This window comes from Girardinichthys multiradiatus, chromosome X (assembly GCF_021462225.1).
Source record: "Girardinichthys multiradiatus isolate DD_20200921_A chromosome X, DD_fGirMul_XY1, whole genome shotgun sequence".
Classification (NCBI taxonomy): domain Eukaryota; kingdom Metazoa; phylum Chordata; class Actinopteri; order Cyprinodontiformes; family Goodeidae; genus Girardinichthys; species Girardinichthys multiradiatus.
In genome coordinates this window covers 38,818,826-38,843,043 of record NC_061817.1, presented here as the reverse complement: position 1 = coordinate 38,843,043, position 24,218 = coordinate 38,818,826, and the positions used below count along the sequence as shown (strand labels likewise).

The 24,218-nt window shown below is 42.7% G+C and overlaps 2 protein-coding genes and 1 long non-coding RNA gene across 4 annotated transcripts; 2 read left to right on the top strand and 1 right to left on the bottom strand.

The window, feature by feature from the left end:
* Nucleotides 1-1,548: 1,548 nt before the first annotated feature.
* On the bottom strand, nucleotides 1,549-20,062 carry LOC124862469 (serine/threonine-protein kinase WNK4-like). 2 transcript variants are annotated; one of them, XM_047356414.1, is made up of 24 exons: nucleotides 19,924-20,062; nucleotides 18,914-19,389; nucleotides 14,019-14,179; nucleotides 13,627-13,847; nucleotides 13,380-13,537; nucleotides 13,213-13,301; nucleotides 12,235-12,454; nucleotides 11,910-12,152; nucleotides 11,568-11,712; nucleotides 11,326-11,477; nucleotides 10,929-11,002; nucleotides 10,677-10,812; nucleotides 10,484-10,600; nucleotides 10,222-10,377; nucleotides 9,278-9,332; nucleotides 9,008-9,118; nucleotides 7,091-7,626; nucleotides 6,942-6,984; nucleotides 6,743-6,864; nucleotides 5,845-5,893; nucleotides 4,417-4,819; nucleotides 3,976-4,181; nucleotides 3,806-3,900; nucleotides 1,549-2,181 (listed from the first exon to the last, which is right to left on the bottom strand). In XM_047356414.1, the coding sequence occupies exons 2-24, from the start codon at nucleotides 19,322-19,324 to the stop codon at nucleotides 2,179-2,181; spliced, it is 3,906 nt and encodes a 1,301-aa protein (XP_047212370.1). In that variant the 5' UTR covers nucleotides 19,325-19,389; nucleotides 19,924-20,062; the 3' UTR covers nucleotides 1,549-2,178. The 2 variants fall into 2 exon arrangements, with proteins under 2 accessions (XP_047212370.1, XP_047212371.1); XM_047356415.1 differs by having other exon boundaries at nucleotides 12,003-12,152.
* LOC124862470 lies at nucleotides 10,721-11,346 on the top strand. The gene is made up of 3 exons (XR_007036926.1): nucleotides 10,721-10,859; nucleotides 10,939-11,127; nucleotides 11,282-11,346. It is a non-coding gene; the product is annotated as an uncharacterized LOC124862470 (long non-coding RNA).
* Nucleotides 20,063-21,758: 1,696 nt separating the features above from the next.
* On the top strand, nucleotides 21,759-23,951 carry LOC124863397 (leucine-rich repeat-containing protein 3-like). Its single transcript, XM_047357756.1, has 5 exons — nucleotides 21,759-22,061; nucleotides 22,211-22,336; nucleotides 22,416-22,580; nucleotides 22,668-22,746; nucleotides 22,822-23,951. Exons 1-5 carry the CDS (start codon nucleotides 21,771-21,773, stop codon nucleotides 23,052-23,054), a joined length of 894 nt encoding a protein of 297 aa, XP_047213712.1. The 5' UTR covers nucleotides 21,759-21,770; the 3' UTR covers nucleotides 23,055-23,951.
* Nucleotides 23,952-24,218: the final 267 nt, after the last annotated feature.

Here is a 24,218-nt window from a genome sequence, read left to right as displayed (position 1 = left end):
AGTCTATCGATCTAATTCTGATCTACAGCCCAGTTTAATCGATACTGGTTCAGTCCTTATTTCTTCCAGTTTCCATTCCAGGAATCCAGACTTTCCTGAATCTGATAAATGATCACCAGTTTCTTGGACCTTCTGGAAGTTTTTCTTTTGACTTTGGTTGCTTTTTTTCTCAGTTTGTCTACCTGACCATTTTCAAGCTTCCAGCTGAGAACTTGTCCTACAGCAAATGATCAACTAAACGTTGATGCAGCTCTGAGTTCCTCTGTCAGATTTCTGGGTTTGGCTTTGTTAATTTTAGAGATGGCTTTCAGGTAATGATCATCTGCTGGAGACAGATTCCAGGCCAACGCTTACCGTGTCCTCCTCTTACTCAGTTGCTCAGAGCTATTTGTTGGAGCTAAAATCTTGTTTTATGTCTGTTGAACTGCATTCTGTAAGAATTTCTAGATTCTACGAAAGAAGCTGGAAAAGATCGCCTTTGTGCAACAAGGTCATAAGTTGAAAGGTTAAAAATCAGCTGAATGGAAGAACTAGACTTTGTTAAATCAGAGTGTCTCAATTTTAAGACGCTTTGCAACAATCTGAGGTTTTAAACCCGTTTAGAAGAACCATGAAGGATCCAGACTGATTCATGTTTAAACTCCAATAAAATCTAAAGATCCTCACATACTGAACATTAGGTTCTTGAAAAAAAAAAACTTTTAGAAAACAGTTTGAAATCAAATAATTTGTTGAATTCTGAACATTTTACAGGATAAATATGGTTTCAAATCAGCAGCTGAGTTTGGAGGTCTTAGTCATTTCAAATCTAGTGATATTTCTGTTAAACTGAATATTTTCAAAGCAAGAAAAAGAGGTTTCATTTCAGAGATTCGGGTGTAATTCTTCTGCCAGTCACTAGATTGTGCTGCACTGATTAGGGATTTTTTCCTGTAGGTCATTGTGGTGTTGATAGATCATAGATTACTTCTGATCTCGGCTTGCTGCTGTTTCTTTTCTCAGTAACTAAAATACAGATGATTTTTGTTCTGGACGGTTTGTTGGGTCCATTTTTACAGGTCAGGTCCGGAGGAATCGACCCGAATATTCAGCTCTCTTGCAAAAATGTGCACCAGCTTCCATAATACAACCAACAAACTCTGAAATGATTCAGGTACTCGGTTTGTATGATGTCTGCATTTAAACCTTCTGAGTTGTTGAAAGCAATCAATGATTTCTGAGTTTTTGTAACAAACAGGATAAAAACCAGGGTTCTCTGCATCTGTCCTGATGCAGAAGATTGATTCATTTCAGCCGCTTTTATTTCTACTAGACACCTGCTGCTGCTTCCTATTGGCTGGCCTACAGTCAGGTGTTCAAATGATGGCTTACCTGGAGCAGGATCAAGTGGAAGAGAAACTAAACCAGGTAAGGGAACTGATCTCGGGGACCAAGTTTTCCAGAAGGTAAAAGGACGTTGAACTCAGAAGCTGTTTCATAAACCTGATATCCTGCAAACTGAAACTTTTATTTAACGATTTATTCACACAAATGAATCAGTCAATATCATCAGAATCATCACTCTTATTTTATTAAAGATAAACTGACGCAAAAACAACATCCAGGTTTTATTTTCATGAGTTTCTGACTGAAAAGGCAAATAGTCAGTCATCAACACAGACTGATGCAGACCTGAGCTGCTGCTGTAAACTCAACCTGAACCAGCAGCAATAAAACAATCAATCAATTAAAGCTGTTAAATAAAGGTTTGAGCAGAAAAGTAACATAATAGTCAGCTCAGCAATAATACCTGAGAGATAAATAAATAAAATGGGTTTAAAGGTTACCCTCGTCTGCCTTCATGACGTGTCTGAAGGTCTTCATCACATCCACAGAGGCAGCTTTCAGATGTGTTTCATTAATATCTGAAACAGGATTCCACCCAGTGACTTATTAACTTTAACACCATCATGATGCTGAAGGTCCTCTGAAAGCTCCCTTCCTTTCATCTACACCCTCAGACCCTCTACTGTGATGGTGCCTGGTTATCGACCCTGGATGTCCTCCTGCAGCTCATGGATCAGATCTGAAACTATCAGGTTGACTGAGATGAGATTAAAATGAGGCATTGCTTGGTCTTATTGCTCCTTCATCAGTTTCTGCAACTGTGGTGGTCTTGAGGTTTCAGCAGCTCCTCTCTCACTGTAACACAAAGGTCAGAGGTCAGGTATTGATCCTAAATCAGCTCATCGTGTTCTCCGTCGGCACTCTAATAAACTGTGAAATATTAAGGACTAAATCAGAGCTTTATTCTCCGATCAGCCACAGGAGCTGACTTATAAGAGAGGAGCGTATACAATGCTCTGCAAAATTCTTTCCAAACCTTCAACTTTTCCACATTTTGTCCCTTTTTCACCACAAACTGCACCGTATTTTATTGGGAGTTTATGTAACAGATCAAAAAACAAGCCTGAATAACTGTAAGGGGAAGGAAAATGATTCACGGTTTTCAATATTTTTCATAAATGAAAATCTGAAAAGTGTGGCATTTGTGTTCAGCTCCACTGAGTCAACACTTTATAGAACCACCTTTGGCTGCGGGTTCAGGTTCAGTCCTAGGTCTTTTGGGGTTTATCTCCACCAGTTTTGAACATTGACCCATTCTTCTTTGCCAAACATCTCAAGCTCGGTCAGATTGGAAGAACATCTGTGAACATCAGTTTTCAAGTCCTGCCACAGATTCTCATTTGGATTTAGGTCTGGACTTCGACTAGGCCATTCTACGTCATGAATCTGCTTTGATCTAAACCATTCATTGTATCTCAAGTTGAATGTTTAGGGTGGTTGTCCTCCTGGAAGGTGAACCTCCACCCCAATCTCCGGTCTTCTGAAGCATCTAAAAGGTTTGCTTCCAGGATTGTCCTGGATTTAGCTCCGTCTATCTTCCTTTCAACTCTGCCCAGCTTTCCTGTTACTGCTGAAGAAAAGCATTCCCACAGCATGATGCTGCCACCATCATGTTTTACAGTGGGGATGGTGTGCACAGGGTGATGTGCAGTATTAGGTTTCCTTCACATAATTGCATGGGTCTTCTTGCCACTCTAACATGAGGGCCAGATTTGAGGCACGATAAAACTAATAGTTGTTTTTTCAGCAGATTCTGCCACCTGAGCTGTGGATCTCTGCAGCTCCTCCAGAGTTTCCATGGCATTCTTAGCTGCTTCCTTGATTAATTTTCTTGTTGCCCTGCCTGTCAGTCTAGGTGGACGTCCATGTCTTGGTTGGTCTGCAGTTGGTCCATCCTCTCTCCATGTTCAGAAGATGTTTGAACAGAAATCTGGGAGATGTTCAAAGCTTGGGATGTTGTTGAAGAACCTAGCCCTGCTTTAAACTTCTGCACAACTTCCTCCTTGACTTGTGTGTTGTGTTCCTCTGTGTTCATGATGCTGTTTGCTCTCTGACAAACCTCTGAGGCCAGAAACAAAAAGGCTCGATTAATACTCTGATTAAACTGGACCCTGTGTACTGATTAGGTGACTTCTGAGGGCAGTTAGGGGCACTAGATTTAATTTATAGGTATCAGACTTAAATGGGGCCAAATACAAGTGCATGCCACGCTTTACACACATATATATTTAAATGCTTTAAACTATGAATCATTTTCCTACTATTTCACATCAAATCCATATAAAATTCACTGAAATTGTTGTAATGTGATAAAATGAAAACCTTTAAAGCGGCCTGAATACTTTTGAAAGTAACTTCTGATATTCCACGCAATGATGCTGCAGCTTTCAGGCTTTGAGAGTTGAGGTTCTAATCTCACCATGCAGCTGTATCCTGGAGCGAACGTCACTTCTTTCAGAGCTCTGTCCTGAGATCCGCTGCTGCTTCCTCTCACCAAGCCCTTCCTCATGATGCCTGAATCACAACCAGAGACATTTAAAAGCACCAGAAACTATTATTCTGTCTGAAGAGTGCAGTGTGCTTATCTACCTGAGGTGGGCGGTATGTCTGTTCTCTGCAGGCTGTTTCTGCGAGGCAGGGGATAGTTCCCCATTTTGGAGAGACGGCGATGGCGGTGCTTCAACATGGCGGCTGGAGGGACGATGCCAGGGGGCGGGATTTTACCCTTTTGTCGATAGAGCTCCTCGATCTCTTGCTTCTGACTTACCTGCAGGTTCTGCACCTGCCCCAGGTGTCTGTAAAGAGGAGGGAGATGTTACAGAGGGGCAGACTCATCACAGTTAACAGTGCTGCAGTGTGCGATGTGGCGACACCTACTGGCCATACCACCACACTGCAGGATGAATGACAGTAATGTGTGACGGGTTGGTTTTGTCAACTATTTGTTTACTCTGTTCCTGTCTGAAGAGCAGCAGCATTTAGGACACCTTAAGAAAGAAATCTGAATCCCATCACTGATCACCTAATCACCTTTGACGAAGCTCCATTAGCTCATCCCACATCTCCTCGCCTTCTGATTCGTCAGAGCTGTAGGTGGCAGAGCAGCTCCACGATCGACTAAAATTGCTGCCTGACCCCTCCAACAGACTGACACTCAGCCTGCGACTCTTTGTTTTCTCCTCCTCCTCCTGACCCGACAGGTTGTCATGGTTACCAGGTGGTGAGACAGTAACTGTGGGGTTGCTGCTCTCTGATTGGCTTGTCTCTGTACTGCTTCCTGTGTTGTCCTCAGATTGATTCTTACTAGATGGAGGCAGGTAGTGGGTGATGGGGGTGACCTGGTCTTGGGGAGACGGTTCTTGATGATTGACAGAGGGACCACCTTGAGAGGGAGACACTTGGAAGCGACCAACCGTGAACGCTGATGTCTTCACTGTGAAAGAAGAGAAAAAACCTTTGACAGTAATCACTTTGTCTCCAGCAGGTTTAGACCAAGGTCAGAGCTTGCAATACTGACACAAATGACAGGAAAATCATCCCAAATGCAGCAGCAAATCTACAAAAGAATGGTTGAAGAATAAAATGATCAATGCATTGAAGTAGCCTAGTCAAAGTCCAGTACTCATTAGACATCACCAACTTTAATATTTTGATGGTAGGATGGAGCAGGAGATGGCCAGACAGTTTCGAGCTAATCTCCAGTAACGTGGAGCTGCTTTGATCTGTTGTGGTGAAGTAAGAACTGAGTCAAAAAGGGATGCTCTTGATTTTCTGTCTAAGTTCCAACTCTCGGTATGTTCACGAAGTGTGGATCATGACTAAAAGATTGAGAACAGATTCAAGCGGCTGAATAAGCTTCCTCCGTACTCAGCCTGAGACATAGGGTAAGGAGCTCTGTCATCTCGAGTGAGCTTGAAGTGGAGCCGCTGCTTCTGAACATCAACAGGAGTCAGTTGAGGTGGTTTAGACATCTGGTTAGAATGCCTCATGGGAGCTTCCCTTTAGAGGTTTTCCAGGTATGTCCCACTAGGAGGAGAGCCAGGGTAGACCCAGAACTTGCTGAAGGGGCTCTGTACTTGAAAATGCCTTGGGGTCCCCAGAATATTTATAAAGGATCTCTAAAGAATGTCTGCGGTTCCCTCCTGGACCTGTTATCTTCACGACCCATTTGGATAAGTGGAAGTCAATGGACGGATGGATGGATGGATGGATGGATGGAGTTTTGATAGTTTTAATTATGATAGCTACTAATACTGGGCAGTTACTACCCCATGTACCAACAGGACAGTAGTGGTTGTAAGAGACAGAGGAACAGAAAACTCTGGGAGGAAATGTAAAATACAGGATAAAAGGAAACAGATTTTTGTCATCAAGGTATTGCAGATACAGTTTTTTTAGGTTTAATAGGAGAATTTCTTTTACTTTTCTTAGTTTAGAAATTAAAAAAGTAAATCTTACCTTTAAGAGTGGGGGACATTCTGCCTGATGGAGAAACAGGAGGAGACACCTGAACAATAGGAAAGAATATCAGGTTTACCAAACACTGTTCATGAAGAGCAACACAAGTCTGCAGTCAGGACTCCTGGTGGAAGCATTACATGCAGTTAAAAGGACTGAATCCCAGGTGATGTCAGAGGAACCTAGGGATGTTGGCGGTTGGATGTGTTTGGAGAGGAGGTCATTCCTGAAGGTAGAGAGGAATGTCTCCATGCTTGCTCCACAACCATAGAACCACTAGTGACAACAGTCTGAACTGACACTGCCTTGTAGGAATGACAGTGTTGGACAACGATCCTCAGAATTCAGGGTGGATTCAGGGAACCACAGGGAGCCAGAGGACGTTGAAGACCTGATTGTCTACCATCTTCATTATCTGTAGAGGTTTCATTGTGCATGGTGGGAAAACGGCTAGAAGAACTAAGAGATAACTGTGGACCGTTCCTAGAGGTAAGTGAGACTGGATCTGATTTACCTGATCATGGACAGAGACATGAACATGACCTGTCAATGGCCAGTTTGCTATTTGTGTTTGTGTGCTATGATACAACACAGCTAGACTGGTAGATTGTAGCAGGGAATAACTGGACAGATGACCGGGTAGGTGTGTGTGAGACATGCAAACTTCATACAAAATCCCCCCCAGCTAAAACTGAACCAGTGACCCAGTGGCTCTAAGGTCACGCTGTCAAAGAGCTTTAAGAATGTTAAATTATGGTTAATTCCTCTCAGGACCCATAATAAATCCTCACACATCCATCAAGGAATGACATCATTTACATGCTCGGATCCTAAAAAGGATAAACAAGATTGAAATCATTGAAAAGGATAGACAATATTTCCCATCTATATATCTCACCATTTTGCGAGGAGTTGATGCATGTGGAGAGGAAGTGGAGGAAGAGGAGGTTGATGAGTCAGAGAGGTCTCCTGTGTGATTAGGAGTACTGGTCAAACTGGGAGAAGATAATCTCTCTGAACCTGTGAACCAGTATAATAAATGTTCAGTGTCCAGGTTCAGTCAGGTATGATTGAAGTCAATGTCACTAGGTACTCACCAGGGGGAAGAGCTAAGGCAGCCTTATGGACCGAACTGATGCGCTGTAATGAAGGAATGAGAGAGGTGAGCATAGAAACCAGGTCTTTTTAGTTTAATACTACAGAACCCGCTAACCCACAGCCCTCATGTTATTCCATTCTGTCTTACCTGAGGTGTTTCTGGGATCCTGCTGGTTGATGCTCCCTGCAGTCTGTCTGTAGATGAGCCTTTCTGAGGTGTTGGTGGGGTCAGTTGTGAGGCGAAGGAATGGTTTTGGCGATGGACACTAGAGCCCAAAGATGGAGATCCAGAAGAAGAGAGGGCAGTCTGACGGTTTGGGAATGGAGGCGGGGTGTGAGGGTATAAACCCTGGTTGGGGGACCCAGATTGGGGCATGAGGGACTGAGCCACACTCATGGCCACAGAAATGACATTAGCCAGGGAAAAGAGAGGTTGGTCTGGAGTGGGCCACTGGTTGGCGGGAGGTGCTGTGGGAGAGGAGGTAGGGGTGAAGAGGGAAGGGTTGCTTTGGACCCGGGGGAGTCGGGAGATGGGGGACAGGGTTGGGAAGGAGGCAGTGTAAGTGGAATAGGGGTGAGATGGGAGTTGATACTGAGCAGCAGGTGGAAGATGAGGTTGGGGAGCAGTGTTGGAGTCTAGGTGGGGGTAATGAAGATGGTACTGGGTGGGTTGATAGGATGAAGCTGGAGAGAGGAACACAAAATAAGTTTAGTTTTAAAAAGTTAAAAACTTGCATTTGATACCTCTGTCAGCCACAGCTCCTTTCATCTTTAAGTGCTGGTGGGTTAACCAGGTATAATCACATAGTCAAACTCTTTACCCAGAGCCAATTGGCAGAGATAAACCCTGAACAACATAGCTCCTCTGGTGCTGTAGAAACTCAAACTCCTCTACCATGGTACGAATCCTAGTACAACAGGGGATGGGCATTATAAAACATGATGAAAGTACTCTGGACTCTGGAAAAACTATTACTGATTCTTAAAGAAATAAATAGTACTGAACAAAATGTAAAAGGACTTTAAATAAGTCCCTGATGGACCCAACATGTTTATAAAGTTTATATATATTCTTTCCCACAAAAATCATTCATACAAATTCATTCTAATTGGCATCATAAGATGAATTTATTTATCATAACTGCCAAATTGTTCTGCAAGAAACTGGATCTGGATTTGAATTGAACTACACTACTGGTCAAAGGTTTTAGACACACTTTCTCATTTAATGGTTTTCTTTATGTTTATGACTATTTCCATTGTACGTAGATTCTCACTGAAGGCATCAAAACTGTGAATGAGCACGTATGGAATTATGTAGCAAACAACAAATTGTGAAATACTTTAAATATTTTAGATTCCTTAAAGTAGACACCCTTTGCAGTGAAGACTGAAAAATTAACATTTGGCCTTCTCTCAATGAACCGCTGGGAAGTTCTTTCAAGACTTTTTGTTTTCTATATAATACCATGTTTGTTCATTCATAGTTTTGTTGCCGTTGGTGAGAATCTACAATGTAAATAGTCATATGAATGAAGGGACCTATTAGGTGAGAAAGTGTAACTCAAAACCAGTAGTGTAGATTACCATGAACTGATTTGATATGCATATGAAGTGGACCTCTAATTAAAGATGCCCTGAGATGATATTTGCTATAATGACCTGCTGTATAAACAGTTTAAATTGACCCAAATTCAGTTCTTTGGACTTAAGTCCCAATCTGGTGGATTTAGTGATTTCTAGTGGTGATGAAAATGCAAATTGCAGTTTCAAAAATAAAAATGGTTGTTTGTACTGTCTCTCTTTGTTACCCTGTGATGGAACGGCAACCTGTCCAGGGTGGACAGGCTTCAGCCTTCCCACCACCCTGCACGGATAATAAATTACAGACAATGGATGGATGGATGGATGGATGGATGGATTGGAGCTGTTGTCCTCAAACACAGCATAGAAAGTGTTGAAAATGTTCTGTCCTCATCCCGTCGGTAGATCTTCCAAACTCCTACACTCTGGACATACGGTGAAGATGATGTTGTGAGGGTATGATGTAAAAATGATTGAATACCTGATGGGGTCTGAAAAGACTGTGACCTCAGTGGTCTGACCAGGGGTGTGGCCTCGGTGTCGATGAGGAAATCCACAGCTTTCAAAGGAAACGGGTCACTGTCATCAATATCTGACAGAAAGAGACAACAATCAGCCAGTGGGACCGATAGATGGTCAGAGTCAGAAATGACTGAGTTACATCAGAGGCAAAGATCTGCTCACGTTTCAAACCATCAGACTGACCTCATGTCAAACAAACACACACCATGGTCATAGTGTTGCTGCTTACCAGGTAGAGAAGATGAGGACAGAGTTCTGGACAAACCCTTTGTTGCCTCCTTTAACTGTGGAGAATTAAGAACCCTGTTTAGAATACAGTTGTTATAAAAATGATAGAATGGGTCAATTTACTAAACCATTTGCCACCTTCACAGATTTATTCTGATTTTGTCACAGTTAAAGATTTCAGATCATCAATCAGATTTTAGTGACAGTTAAAGATAATCTGAGTAAGTTCAATTTAATCAGTTTTTAAATGGTTTTATTTATTAAGGGAAGAAAAACTATCCAAACCAGTCTGGTTCTGTGTGAAAAATGTAATTCCCCTCTTAAACATATTAGCTGGTTATGCAATCCTTGGTGAAATGGGCCTTTGTGTTCTTTTGGACCAGCAGTGATTTTTGGTGTTGAAACTGTCCCTTATGTGCCCTTTATGCACATTCTCTCATGGTTGAGTCATGAACCCTGACCTTAACTGACCCATGTGAGACATGCTATGCCTCAGATGTTCTTCTGGGTTCTTAGGTTACCTCCTAGATGACCCAACAGGAGCTCTTTTAGTAATGTTGTTAGGTTTTATTTGAAATTACTTAAATAGGACTTAGGTCCTATTTAAGTAATTTCATGATTCAACAGGTCTGGTAGTAGTCAGGCATGGGTGGGGCTAGTAAAAACCTAATTAATAGTTAATTAAAAGTTAATTTATGAAAGTTAATTAAAAGTTAATTAATGATTTAACATGGGGACAATTACCTCTTCACAAAGTCCCAGGTTGGTTTGGACAGTTTTTCCCCCTTATGCAAAAAACAGCTTTTGGCATTTACTGATAAATATTAAAATTGCTTTGATGATCTAAAACATTATAGTGTGATGAAAAAGCTAAACCAGTAGGAGACCTTTAAGGGGAGACAACATCTTCACAGCACTGTAGACCAACGGATGAATGAGGCAAACCTGTGATTCAGGCAGCCTGGAGGCAGTCAGGTGGGGCAACCTGTTGGCGTCTGCTGGAGGCTGCTGATGCATCATTAACTCCGCCCTCTTGATGATTTCATTCATGCGTAGAATAAACCCCTCCCTCTCTGATGGCAGGATGAAGTCTCTGAGGAGCTGAAAGTAAAGAGTTGTTCTGAATCAGTGAAAACTGGTGGGACATAAGTTAAACTAGGAGCTGAAAGCTGGTAAAATGCTTTGTTCTGATTAGATATCTCCTAACCATCACGGACGAGATGTCTTCTGGATTGTCTCCATCCAGGTCAAACTTAAAGGTCACCATCTTGTTGTTGTGAGTCTGCAGCTGACACTCCACTACTCGGTCCACCTTATCAGACACCTGAACGCAGCGAACAGACACTGATCAATACATCGTGTTTCGGTTTCAGGTGTGGGACTCTGAGGCTTCCGCTCACCCCTATGATCTTCAGCCGAGCTCTGGCTCTACGCCTGAACTGCTTCGTGGCTTCTCTATTAGCTGCTTCCTGCTTGCTCCGATCTGATTGGCCGTCGTTGCCATCACTCATACCTGAGGTTATGTCAGAGGAGTAGCTGGAAACATAAAACACACATTATAAAAAACTTTTACTGAAACAAAGGTGGCTAATTTTCTTTTACTGAGATTGGTTGGACTGTTACAGTTATTTGATGTTGGTAATGTGTGTTACCTGTCGACAGGTGAAGAGAAGCCACAGGGTGAATCAGTGGGAGGTATCTCTGCCCTTTGACAAACAGCAATGCTCTGCAGGACACAGTTAAATGTCAGGACTCACTGAGCAACACTAGAGGGCAACAGAGATGCTTCTCTTATCTCAGGAACTCAGGCTGCACCTGTGTTACCACCTGGGCTGAATGAGACTCATGCAGGTTGAAAGACTTTCTTAATCATTGATCAATATAAGTTCAGCCCTGTAATGTATTTGAAATTTGTGCTGTTTTTAGTTGGACTGAGGCCAATAAAATGTATTTTATCTGTTTTCCTCCAACTGATGTATACAAAATATACAAAAAACTGTTTTAGGAGAATCTTCTTCCCTGCTTGTGTCCTGCCCCCTTCCTGCTGACCTTTGGGAAGCGCAACATGGGGAACGGTGGAGCTTTGGAAGCTGAATGGTTCACAGGAGGTGGAGTCTCTGGGACAGGGGAGGAGTTTGAAAGAGGAGGAGGAGCCTCAGCAGATCCTGTGGAGGTGATGGAGATTCCTGCCTCACAGTCAGCTGCAGTCAGAAGGACCAGTTAATTAGTCTGAACAGCAGGTATAATAGATAACAAAGCCAACATTAGAACATGTACTTGAAGATACTGACAGGCAGCTGAGGAGCTGTCTCCATCTTCTTCTGTTTTGCAGGAGATGACGCTGATTCCAGAATCTGCTGGGCTCCTGCTCACCAACAACTTCCCCGCTGGTGTAGGTGCTGTGGGCGGGGCTTGTATGTCAGCAGGAACCTCATTCTGTGAGTTTATTGGAGAAGCAAAACAAATGTAAACATTTTTAAACATCAGATAAAAGAGAACACTTTAAGAAAGCATCTGGCAACAAGGTTATCCAATAAACTAATAAAAATAATCTTGCTCAGAAAAAAAATCTTCAAAAATTTAAGCAACATTTTGGAGCAGTGGTATCCATATCAACAGCTTCAGACTCAGACCTGATTAGCAACCCTTCCAGAAACAGATGCGTGCAAAACAGATGCAGGCTTCTGATTGGACAGTTCAGATTGCTCGGGGGTGGCCTCAGTCACCTTCTTGTTGACAGCTGCCTTAAGGTTGTTCAGGGCTTCCTCCAGCAGGCGGTGCTTTTTGTCCCGCTCCTGTTTTATGGCAGTCACTCGGTTTCTGATTGCCTTGGCAATCACCTTGTAGTCGGCCTTGCACACAAATCCCAGAATCACCTGACAGAGAAAGACGGACAGGTGAGACCAGCTGCCAGGTGATCATTCCTTTATGATGTCACCAATGAGGCGGTGAGGGTACCATCTCCTGGGCGACCTCTTCAGGGACGTCTTTGTACAGCTCAAAAAGGAACTCAATGGCATTGTTGTCTTTGTATTTGCCTAGAAGCTTCTTTGTGTCTTCCACCCTGAGCCAAAGCTTCAGCGCTGCCTTTGTGCCATCGTCTTCCTCTGCCAACTCCACATGGATACCCGTCTTTTCCTGGAAGAACCGGTGCTCCAGCAGCTCCTGAACTGTAAACCTACAGACATGGACATAAAAACCAACCACAGATCATTGTCCCACATAGAAAAGGCACACTGAACTAACCACAGACACTCATTTGTATTAAAACTATTCAGACACAGCTTAAGGAATGCCTCTCTGGTAAGCTATTTTTTGTCAACATGGATAAATGTTTATATAGAAGTCATAAATTGAAGTATGGGATTCAAGAAGAATTCATTTTTAGGTCTTTAAAAGCCAACATTACAAGGTATGACAAAATCAACCAATTTGCTGATGACACCCATGTTAATATTACAGTGTTTTCTGATAACGCAGGCTTTGTTGATGTCTATATAACTATGTTTTTGGTGTCATTCTGTGAATAATCACTCAGTGTAGAAAAACCCAGATGTTTCCTACTGACACCGATGCTCAGACAACTCCAGGTGCCAGACCGTAATGTCTGCCTTAAAAACACCAAAGTTAGCTGTAATCTTGATGTTGGTTTTAAACTTGCTGGTTTCTTATTGCCTCCAGTACTGACTACTGCTGGTATCGATCTTGGAAGTTCTGCTTCCAGGCCACCTTAAGAGTGTCACCTTCTTAAAAACTCAAAAATAATTTTCATATGAACAGGTGCAGATTTGTTCTGCTGTATTTGAGGACAGTAAACTAACCACAGACCCTATGTTTTCCTGCTCTAAATGAGGAGTGTGAACAAAGCACAGACTCAGAGTTTTCCTTCTATATTTAAGGACAGTGAACTAACCAGGGAAAGATTTCCTGACTGACCTCTCGCTGCTGTTGGTTAGGATGCAGCCCTCGATCATCTCTTTCAGCTCTGGGACTTGTACTTTAAAAAAAATATCAGGTTTGATTCCCTGAAGGACAAACAGATGGTCAAACATGGAAACACAACAGGAAGTAAGCAGGTGTGTGTGAGGTGGGCGTGGTCTTACATTGGTGACTTTGCGGTAGATCTGGCCTGCGTTCTTACATTCAGAGTACGGATACTCTGAAGTCGCCATCTCCAGCATGCACATACCAAAGGCGTAAATGTCCACGGCCTCATCATACTTTTCCTCGTACATCTCTGGAGCCATGAATTCAGGAGTTCCTGAACGCACCATGAGTCACATTGTGAGACACACAAACAGAGCACCGCACCCTGTCTTTATGAGGACTAACTGAACAGCTGCTTCTTACCAATGACACTCTTGGCGAATGAGGCCCTCTTGAGTGTTGCAAGGCCCAAGTCTCCGATCTTGACTGAGGCTGTGGGTCCATTGATGAAGATGTTGTCACATTTAAGATCTCTGTGCAGAATTGGTGGTGAGCGAGAGTGCAGGAAGTGGAGACCTTTCAGGATCTGTAGGCTCCATCTCTGCAGCAGCTTTAGCTTCATTGGCCGGAACCTGCGCACGTACCTGGATGGGTTTAAACAGGTGGGTTATGGTCAGGTGACACTTTGGTGCTAGAACGAGTGTGGGAAATTTAAAAAGGAGTTATACACTCTTAACAACATAGGAATTAGAGAAAAGCAAATAAAATCAAAGAGAAAAGTTGGAGTGGGACATTTCTTCATTTTCTGGCCTCACGTTTTGAGCGTTCCAGACGTCATGAGCTCCGTCACCAGGATGATGCATTTAGAGGACTTCCAGGAGTCAAAGAACCTCACAATGTTGGGATGCTGCAGAACTTTCAGCATCTCCACCTCCTCACTGAAGCGCTGGCGCTCAGATCTGTTCAGACAGTGAGTCTGTTGAACATGAACACATGAGCAAATTCAGCCATTCACCTTGTCAGAGAAAAACCTCCACTCTGAAGGTCGCTGAGCCCTCAGTGAGCTGCTGCTAATGAACTGCTGACATGACAACACACAAACATCTCACTTTGCTGCCAAACTCAGCTTCTCTGTTTATTTATGATCCAGGAACTTCCTGTGAGATCTTTAAGCTTTAAGCTCACAAGGTTGGTAACTAAATCACAGGACAGTCTCCATGCTGCAAAAATAAAATTAAAATAAAGATTAAAATAAAGATTAAAATATAAATAAATAAATAAATAAAATTCAATTCAATTAGACTTTGATTTTGTTTATTAATATTGCAACTATGGCAAAAATGTTTTAATATACAGTACTGACCAAAAGTTTGTACACACCTTCTCATTCAAAGAGTTTTCTTTATTTTCATGACTATGAATATTGTAGCTTCACACTGAAGGCATCAAAACTATGAATTAACACATGCTGAATTATATACAATGAACAAAAAAGTGTGAAACAACTGAAAATATGTCTTATATTCTAGGTTCTTCAAAGTAGCCACCTTTTGCTTTGATTACTGCCCCAGGAAAGGAAGACCAAGAGTCACCTCTGCTGTGGACGATAAGTTCATCCGTGTCACCAGCCTCAGAAATCGCAGGTTAACAGCAGCTCAGATTAGAGAACAGGTCAATGCCACACAAAGTTCTAGCAGCAGACACATCTCTAGAACAACTGTTAAGAGGAGACTGTGTGAATCAGGCCTTCATGGTAAAATAGCTGCTAGGAAACCACTGCTGAGGACAGGCAACAAGCAGAAGAGACTTGTTTGGGCTAAAGAACACAAGGAATGGACATTAGACCAGTGGAAATCTGTGCTTTGGTCTGATGAGTCCAAGTTTGAGATCTTTGGTTCCAACCACCGTGTCTTTGTGCGGCGCAGAAGAGGTGAACGGATGGACTCTACATGCCTGGTTCCCACAGTGAAGCATGGAGGAGGAGGTGTGATGGTGTGGGGTGCTTTGCTGGTGACGCTGTTGGGGATTTATTCAAAATTGAAGGCATACTGAACCAGCATGGCTACCACAGCATCTTGCAGCAGCATGCTATTCCATCCGGTTTGAGTTTAGTTGGACCATCATTTATATTTCAACAGGACAATGACCCCAAACACACCTCCAGGCTGTGTAAGGGCTATTTGACCAAGAAGAAGAGTGATGGGGTGCTGTGCCAGATGACCTGGCCTCCACAGTCACCGGACCTGAACCCAATCGAGATGGTTTGGGGTGAGCTGGACCGCAGAGTGAAGGTAAAAGGGCCAACAAGTGCTAAGCATCTCTGGGAACTTCTTCAAGACTGTTGGAAAACCATTTCAGGTGACTACCTCTTGAAGCTCATCAACAGAATACCAAGAGTGTGTGGAGCAGTAATCAAAGCAAAAGGTGGCTACTTTGAAGAACCTAGAATATAAGACATATTTTCAGTTGTTTCACACTTTTTTGTTCAGTATATAATTCCACATGTGTTCATTCATAGTTTTGATGCCTTCAGTGTGAAGCTACAATATTCATAGTCGTGAAAATAAAGAAAACTCTTTGAATGAGAAGGTGTGTCCAAACTTTTGGTCTGAACTGTATGTTAAAAAGTCAAATGTAAAATTTAAACAAAAACTAAGAAAAGGTCATGATTTGTGGGTTATGATTATTCTTGATTGATTTTGAATCATGCTTCTGGTCATGCTTTAGTTTTCTGTCTTCTTGTTCATGTTTAGTCAAGTTAGTTTTTTTTTTTTTGGATTTGGTTATGCTTTAGTTTCATGTTTTCTAGTTATATTTCTGTTAGTTTGTATCCTTGAATTTCCGTTCTGCTCTAGCCATGTTTTTGTTTTCTCCTGTCAATTAACTTTATTCGGTTCACCAGCTCCAAGCTAATCTATCTTGCTTCACCTGGTTCACGCTCCATAAATACACACCTGTTCTGTTATTCATCCCGGAAACATTTTCTGATCATGCCACCCTGTGTTACGGATCATGCTTTGCCTGTCTTACCTGCCCATTTATTGTTTTGTTCCTGCCTCCTCTTTTCAGAGAGTTTTTGTTTTTTCTAATTTAAATCATTTCACTTACCACGCTGCCTGCTCGTCTGCATTCTGGGATCCTCCGCTACACCGACTGTGACATAAAACTAAATTACCAGAACAGATACTTGTTTGGACCTAAATTTATTTCATTAGTCTTTCCTTTGTCTAGTTTTTAGATTATTCTGAATTTATAATTTTATGGTACTTATTTAAATACAGTGCTTATTAAAACTGAAGGATAAACATTGATCTGTGGACTAAATGTGAAAAAGTCCTTCAGTGGGAGAGAAATCACATTAAAAACCCCACAACACAGAAAAGAGTAACATCTGAGACGTGTTTCTGCACCAAACAAACAGATTGCATGGCTGAACGTGTGTGTGCGCGTGCGCGTGTGTTATCACCAGCATCCAGCCGCCGTGTGCTCACTCTGATACTGTGTATACTGCAACATACTGCTGACTCACACTTAATGACGCAGCACATATGTACTTGTATCTGCAGCCTGCTGACTTGGGGCGAGGAGGTGAAGAAGAGCAAACCGTCCAGTTACAGTTCGGGATGCCGACAGCAGTTAAAGGTTAAAGGGAAAAACTCGGTGTGTTTTATCACTGAATCCTGAACCGTAACTGGGCCAGTATGATGTTCTCACGCTGCGATAACCAGGAGTAAAACTGCCACACTTTCATGGTATCTCCATATTCGCACAAGAACATGTATGACGGGATCTAGTTTGATGGTTCTGCTTTTGTTTTCACACCATGCCTGCCTGTGTTTTTGGAATCAGATTTTTTCTCCAAACAGCTGATTTTGTCTTTTTTTCAACCAGCTGACCAGCAGTGCGCAGCAACAACTGTGGGAAGCAACAGCAATGCACTACCCAAGGTTTCAAACACATAACTCCAGAGGTCCATACCCAAAAACACAAAACAGTTTGAACAGACGCAAAAAATGGTTGTTCTAATGTTTCCAACTGAATACGAGGAAAATAAGTCAAAGCTCCTCCAACATCAAAGCAAAACTGAAACACCCAGAGCTCCTGCTGGAGGTCCAACAAGAGCTGACCTAACAGGACCTCCAAGTGAAACCATCCTCAGGTTTCACACAAATCAAATTAAGTTTATTAAAATGGCATATTTAAAAACAACAAATAACTGGTGTGTTGGTGTCAGCCAGCCCAGCTGACACCAACACACTCCCAGCTGGGAGCCAACGAAGGCGGGAATCACCTGATTAGAATCATTAAGGGATAAAAGTGGTTTCACTAAGTTTAAAAAAGGCCATTTTTACTACAGAGTTAATCTGTTTCTGAAGATTACAGTTTAAATCAAGGATTCAAATCACCTCAAGGTGTTAAATGTGAGACCTAGTTAGCTCCAGGCTACCTAGGCTAGGAGAAGAAGTGCTACGATTTGTACTGGGACCATAAATCATAACTCAGGTTTATTTTCATTGGAATTTAGAACATTTGATGCCATTCAAGTTTTTAAAGGTCAAACAGGGGTTGTAGTGACAGGGACCAGAATCAAGATTATCCTGGAATCTGGTTTATCGGTTTTCTTTCCTTTGACCATGTTTGGCAGGTCATAACCTGACCGAGCCTCGTGCTGACCATGTTTCTATGCTTCCAACAAGATGTAGGGAAGATGATTTAAATGGAATATCTTGTGACAGAGTGTCTGTGGTCCTGATGTTGTAGCAGATCCATCCATCCATCCATCCATCCATCCATCCATCGTCCGTCCGTCCACTCATCCATCCATCCATCCATCGTCCGTCCGTCCGTCCAGCCATCCATCCATCCATCCATCATCCATCCATCCATCCATTCATCCATCCATCCATCCATCCATCCATCCATCATCCATCCATCCATTCATCCATCCATCCATTCATCCTTCGTCCGTCCATCTGTCCGTCCGTCCGTCCAGCCAGCCAGCCATCCATCCATCCATCATCCATTCATCCATTCATCCATCCATTCATCCATTCATCCATCCATCCATCCATCCATCATCCATTCATCCATTCATCCATCCATTCATCCATCCATTCATCCATTCATTCATCCATTCATCCATTCATCCATCCATTCATCCATCCATCCATCCATCCATCCATTCATCCATCCATCCATTCATCCTTCGTCCGTCCGTCCGTCCGTCCAGCCAGCCAGCCAGCCATCCATCCATCCATTCATCCATTCATTCATCCATTCATCCATCCATTCATCCATTCATCCATCCATTCATCCATCCATTCATCCATCCATTCATCCATCCATCCATTCATCCATCCAGCTACCCAACCGGCCAGCCAGGAACGATTCTATAGAAGAATCTCCAAAGCGAGGTGTTCTGGAGGCAGCTGGGATCATCCAGCAGCACCAGGATACTAGAACTGCCCCATCTGAAGCAGAGGCTCACTTTGCTTCACTGGGGGGGGGGTGAATTTCAGGGTTTTCCTTGTTAGGAACCATCAGACGGAGATCTGACCCTAAAATCCAATCCGTCACCTACTGCCAAGGGTGCACGATGAGACTTGAATCTGAAAAACCACCTTTCCTTTCAGATCAACATGTTTTGGCTTGTGGCCTTCATCCAGGCCATCTGACTCTGAACAACTACCTGACCCGTATATCGTGTTACCTGCAGCTCGCACCACGCCACCTCCACCGTCTTCTCCGTGTCGAGGCCTTTGTAAACAGTCTTGAAGGAACCTCGTCCGATCTCAATGTTGAATTTCAGGAATCGTCCGTCGGGAGATGAACCCACGGCCTTTGTCTCCTCTTCATCACGCTCCTCCTCCCTCCTCCGTTGCCATCGCAACTCCTCCCTGGTAGAGTCGGACAGTGTGACTCCCGCCTCCTCTGCAGAGTCCCAGCCGATGCTCAGACCTGCAGCTAGTTTCTCCCCAGCATCTGATTGGCTGGTTGGGTCATCCTCTGAGGCTTTCAGAGAGAGGGGAGAAAGACTCCATCCTTCCTCATCCTCCTCCTCTTCATTTTCCTCCTCTTCGGGTCTTTTCTTGGTGTGATTGTCAGGTGTTGACATCATCATGGTCCACTGTGGTCTGGTTCAAGGTGTCCAGGTGAGGACACAGGAGTGGGCGGAGCTCCAACAGCCTGTAAACAGGAAAACCAAACCAACATTTCAAAATTAAAACTGTAAAGTAGATGCTGGTTGATTCGTTCACTCATAGATGTGAAACTTCTTTATTTTGACAGAAAAATATTTTGATTGAATAGTTATTATTATTAACATTTGCTTTTCAGGATTCAATTTATTTTATTGTCACTTTATATTGATTTTTAAACTGTTAATGATTAAACTGAATAGAAGTAAAAAAAAATAGGCAGGTGTGTAATAAAGGATCAGATTATCATTTATGATCATTTAGATCTGTTTTTATCACAGAGTGAAATATTAGAGAGAATTTAATTAGAAAAACTTTAATTAGTATGTTTCCTTTTTTACACCCCTGAGTTAGCAGATGGTAATCAGCTGTTCCTATAACTGGTACCGATCCATATTCTGATTATTACTGAATCCTTGAACCTGCTATTGTTTCAAAAGGGTGAATAAAAGTTGATTATTATGTGTTTGATGTAAATAATATGATTGTTGGCCTCTGATGAGAATATTTAGGTTGTACTCACCGTTTATCCGCTTTCAGCGCCGCTTTGATGAGCTTCAGACTGGAACCAGTAAGTCCAGCGCAGCTGCAGGAGCTTTACAGTTCTGGTTTGGGTTCGGTGCGGAGCTGAGGTTCTCACTTCTCCGCTCCTCCTCCTCCTCCTGCTTCTGTGACATCTGCACGCGCTATCAGGAGCAGACTGCACGACCGGCAGAAAGCCCCGCCCAACGGAAAGCCCCGCCCACCGGACACCTGTCACCTGCCTGGTAGAAACTAGGTCACCTTTGTTGGGATTGGAGTTAATTAAGTCAGAAACAGATCAATAAAATATGAGATTTTTCTTAATTGATTCTAATACAGAACTGTAGCCATCAGTGCCGCATTTCATTTACAACTCAGAGATTTAAACTCATATTCATATCTGACTCCTGCTCTCGGAAGCTGTGAGGCTCTCCGGTTAAGACCTTCAAACATAAACCATGACGTCATCTGCAGACGTGTGCTGATGTTGTATTTATCAATTAATAATATTAATGTTGATTAATGACAAAATTCATTGTGTTCAACTATTTTCCTTTGTGTTGTCATCTCACATTTGTCCACCAGGGGGAGATATTGTTCATGAGCTCTGAAGTCTCCGTCGTTTCATTTTTAATAATTTTCTATAATTATTATACATTTACATATGTTGGTGATTTTTCATATTTAATGAAATTACTGCACATAAATAATGTTATTTATTTGTTTGTTTGTTTATTTATTTACTTATTTATTTATTTTTTTCGTGGCCTTACGTCAAAGCTCCGTCTGTTTCTGCTGTTCCAGGCAGAGAGCTCTGTCCTCCGACATAACGGCTGTGAGTATGAACAAACTCCTACTTCGTTTCTTTGTTTTTATTTATTTCATTGTGCTCCATCCTCATGGCTCTAATAGACATTAGGGTCTTGCTGCTACTGCTCTGGGTGGGTTAACTAAATGCTTAATGGTTTGTGTCAAACATCTGAAAGCTTTTTTATGCTTTATGATCTGGTTTTTTTCTGTAGATTTTAAATGGCAGAAGAAACAAAATGATGAGAGAAAAGAAAATCAGTTTAAAGTGTTCCGTACAAAAATCCGGCAGGTAGAAGTCAAAAAGTTTAGAAATAGATGAACAAAAAATTGTTTTAAATGAGTTGCCATACTTTATTTAAATCTCAGAATATTCTTTTCTTTTCCCTCCTCCTGAATCTGAAGCAGTAAATCTTTAATCCCAGCTGCAGGATTAAGCAGATCTTCTCCTTTATCTCAACATTAATCTGTTCCTTATCTTGATCTTTTCATCTTTATCCCTTTGTCCTGTCCTGTTTCATCCTTCTCTTCTCTCTGTTTAATATGCTCTTTGTCATCTTGCTGTGACTTTATTTAAAACGGGCAGATAAATGAAATTTGATGATATGTGGATTAGTTGTCGGCTGCATGGAGCTGCATTTGGTTGCACTGTTGCCTTGCCTCAGGAAGGTCCTCGGTTTGACTCCTGGCCAGGCGTCTTTCTGCATAGGGTTTTCATGTTCTGTCCGTGCATGTGTGGGTTCTCTCTGGGTATTCCAGCTTCCTTCCACAGTCATGACATTTCTCTGTGTCACCCTGCGATGGATTAGCGACTTGTCCAGCGTATACCCTGCCTGTTTCCCGTAGACCACTGGACATAAGCACCAGCTCCCCCACGACCCACTATGGAAGGAGCAGATCTAGAAAATAGATGAATTAGTGGCCTCTTCATCAACATCTGGGTTTATTATTTTAATTTTAACAATAAGAGCTTGTGCAGCATTTTAATGTCCGAAGGTTTTCTATAAGAATCAGTTTTCAGCTCCATAGAAAGCTAACGTGATGATTCATGTTCTGACCTTCTCTGCAGATATTTCACTGTTCCAGGTTTCCTCATTAACAGGACATGCAGATGAACGTCTGACAGGAAGTCAGAGCATTGCATCATTCTTTGACGTCATGTCCTGCAGTCTGACACTCCTGGTCCTCATCCTTCTAATCCCTCCATCATCCCACCAAGTGGTGGCGCTCTGGCGCCGGGGAAACCGAGTGTCCTCCATTAATGCCTGCCAGCAGTCTGAGGCGGCGGACGGAGGACTGACAGTTCGCTGCAGCGGACTCCGACTGACTCAGGTCCGTCTGCTGGTTCCTGTACCAGTTTAACCAGTTCTCAGGTTGATGGTTGGGTTTTTAGAGACCCTTGAAAAAGGAGATGTGCGGTTGATGAAACTGGTCTATGTGACTGTGTCCTCTTACCTGCTCAGGTGTATTTGTCTCTGTAGATACCCATCGGCCTGTCCAATCACACCACCCATCTGTTTCTGAACAACAACCGGCTCAGTTCTCTGCCCGCCTTCTGCTTCTCTGACCTGTTCCTGTTGGATGAGCTCGACCTGTCCCACAACCAGGTCCTCACCTTTCCAGTACCACCCAGCTGCAGGAAACCAGTGAAAACCAGTTTCACTCACCTCCTGTTCCCTGTCACAGCTCTCCTCTCTTGAACCTGGATGTTTCTCTGGCCTGGTGCCTTCTCTCCAGTACTTGGACCTCTCATCCAATCGTCTCACCACTTTGGACCCAGCGGTTCTTGGTGGACTTCAGGTCCAAGCCAACCTGAGCCAGAACCCATGGCACTGTGACTGCAGCATGCAGGTGAGCCTCAGTGAGGTTGCTGTTGGTACCAGACAGGTGAAACCAACAGAGGCCCGAGTGGGTTGATGACTTCCTGTCTATGTTTAGATGGCTGCACCTCAGCTGAACGTGGACATTTCCTCTCTGGAGAAAGTAATCTGTCAGACGTCGGACCTTCCGAACCTCGGTACGTTGACTCCACATGGTTCCTCGTCTTTAAAACCTCAGGAAATGATCCCAGTTGTAACTCTGTGTGTTTCAGGAGCTGTTGGACTTCCATTGGTCTTACTGATGCAGGACTGGGATCTGTGTCAGTCAGTGAGGAGAACCACAGACTTCCTGACCCTGATCACTATGTTCCTCTGGTTTGTCATGCTCATGTCCTACCTGATCTACTACATTCGCCATAACCAGGTGGTCGCCCGGCGTCACCTGGAGTACCTCAAGTTCTTGGAGAGCCGGGACCCTTTTAGACCCAATAAAGATCTCCTTTAACATCATTCAACTCTGATCAATAAGAACTTTCAATACAAACCCTAAAACCTTCTCAAAGATCTTTAATCCTGATCCAAAATGATTGTTTTCTCTAAAGGTTCTGATTTAATTGCTGACAGAACCCTGTTAACAACTGCAATAATACCTTCATGCACCATGGATCCCCCATGTCCCATAGAACCACTAAATGACCTTCTAAAACGTCATTAGGCAACCAACATAACATCTCATTAAGATACTTCATCATCAAAATTTAACCTCGCTTCAGTCTGGATTCAGCAGATAGAACTTTGACCCGAACTGGTAGATGTTGTTTAGAAATTCTGAATCCCAAGGACCACCTACAGATAATGTTTCTTAAGAAGTTCTCTTAACAAACACTTGAACTTCCCTAGTCCCTTTTAGGACTGAAGAACCCCCCCCCCCCAAATTTTTGTTTTAAGATTAATTAAATACTTCATTAAACAAATAAATCCAACAGAAACTAACCGCAGAACCAACCCTGAACCTGCAGATCCACTTTGGAGCCAGAAGTATTCATTGGATCTCACCTAAGACCTTCAAAACCATTTAGGCATCTATAGAAGAACCATGTGAGGGATTCATCGAGATCCTTCAGAGTTTATAGGATGTTTGGAGCTTTAAAACATTCTGATTTATTGAAAAACTCCCGCAGAACCAGATGGACTTTTCCAAGGGCGCACTGGATGTTACGGACATTGACAACATAACCAGCAACTCAAACTCAAAGTTTTTCCTTGCACACATCATCCTTTCAGTGCTCCATCTGAACCGTTTCCATGGTAACCTGGCTCAGGGCTCACAGCATCCTGACTCAGTATGTATCTGTTCATCGTGTTTCTGTGCTTAAAAAGCCAAATAAACCTTATAAAATCATGGTGGGTTGGGTGCATCTTTAAACAGGTCGAACCTCTGTTACTTCTGAAGTCAGCCTTTAAATTATTTAAAAGGAGGTCTCAGTTGAATCCATCCTGCACAAATATGTTTGTGCTGTATTAATTATAAAAAATGGTAAATATGAGCGAAAGAGATCAGTTAACATCAGAGATCAGAAACCAGCCCGAAAGCTGCTAGAAGCACCTTCTTTAATTCATTTATTCAGAAGACAGAAAAGCTTCTACTTTGGTCCTTATGGCCAAGATC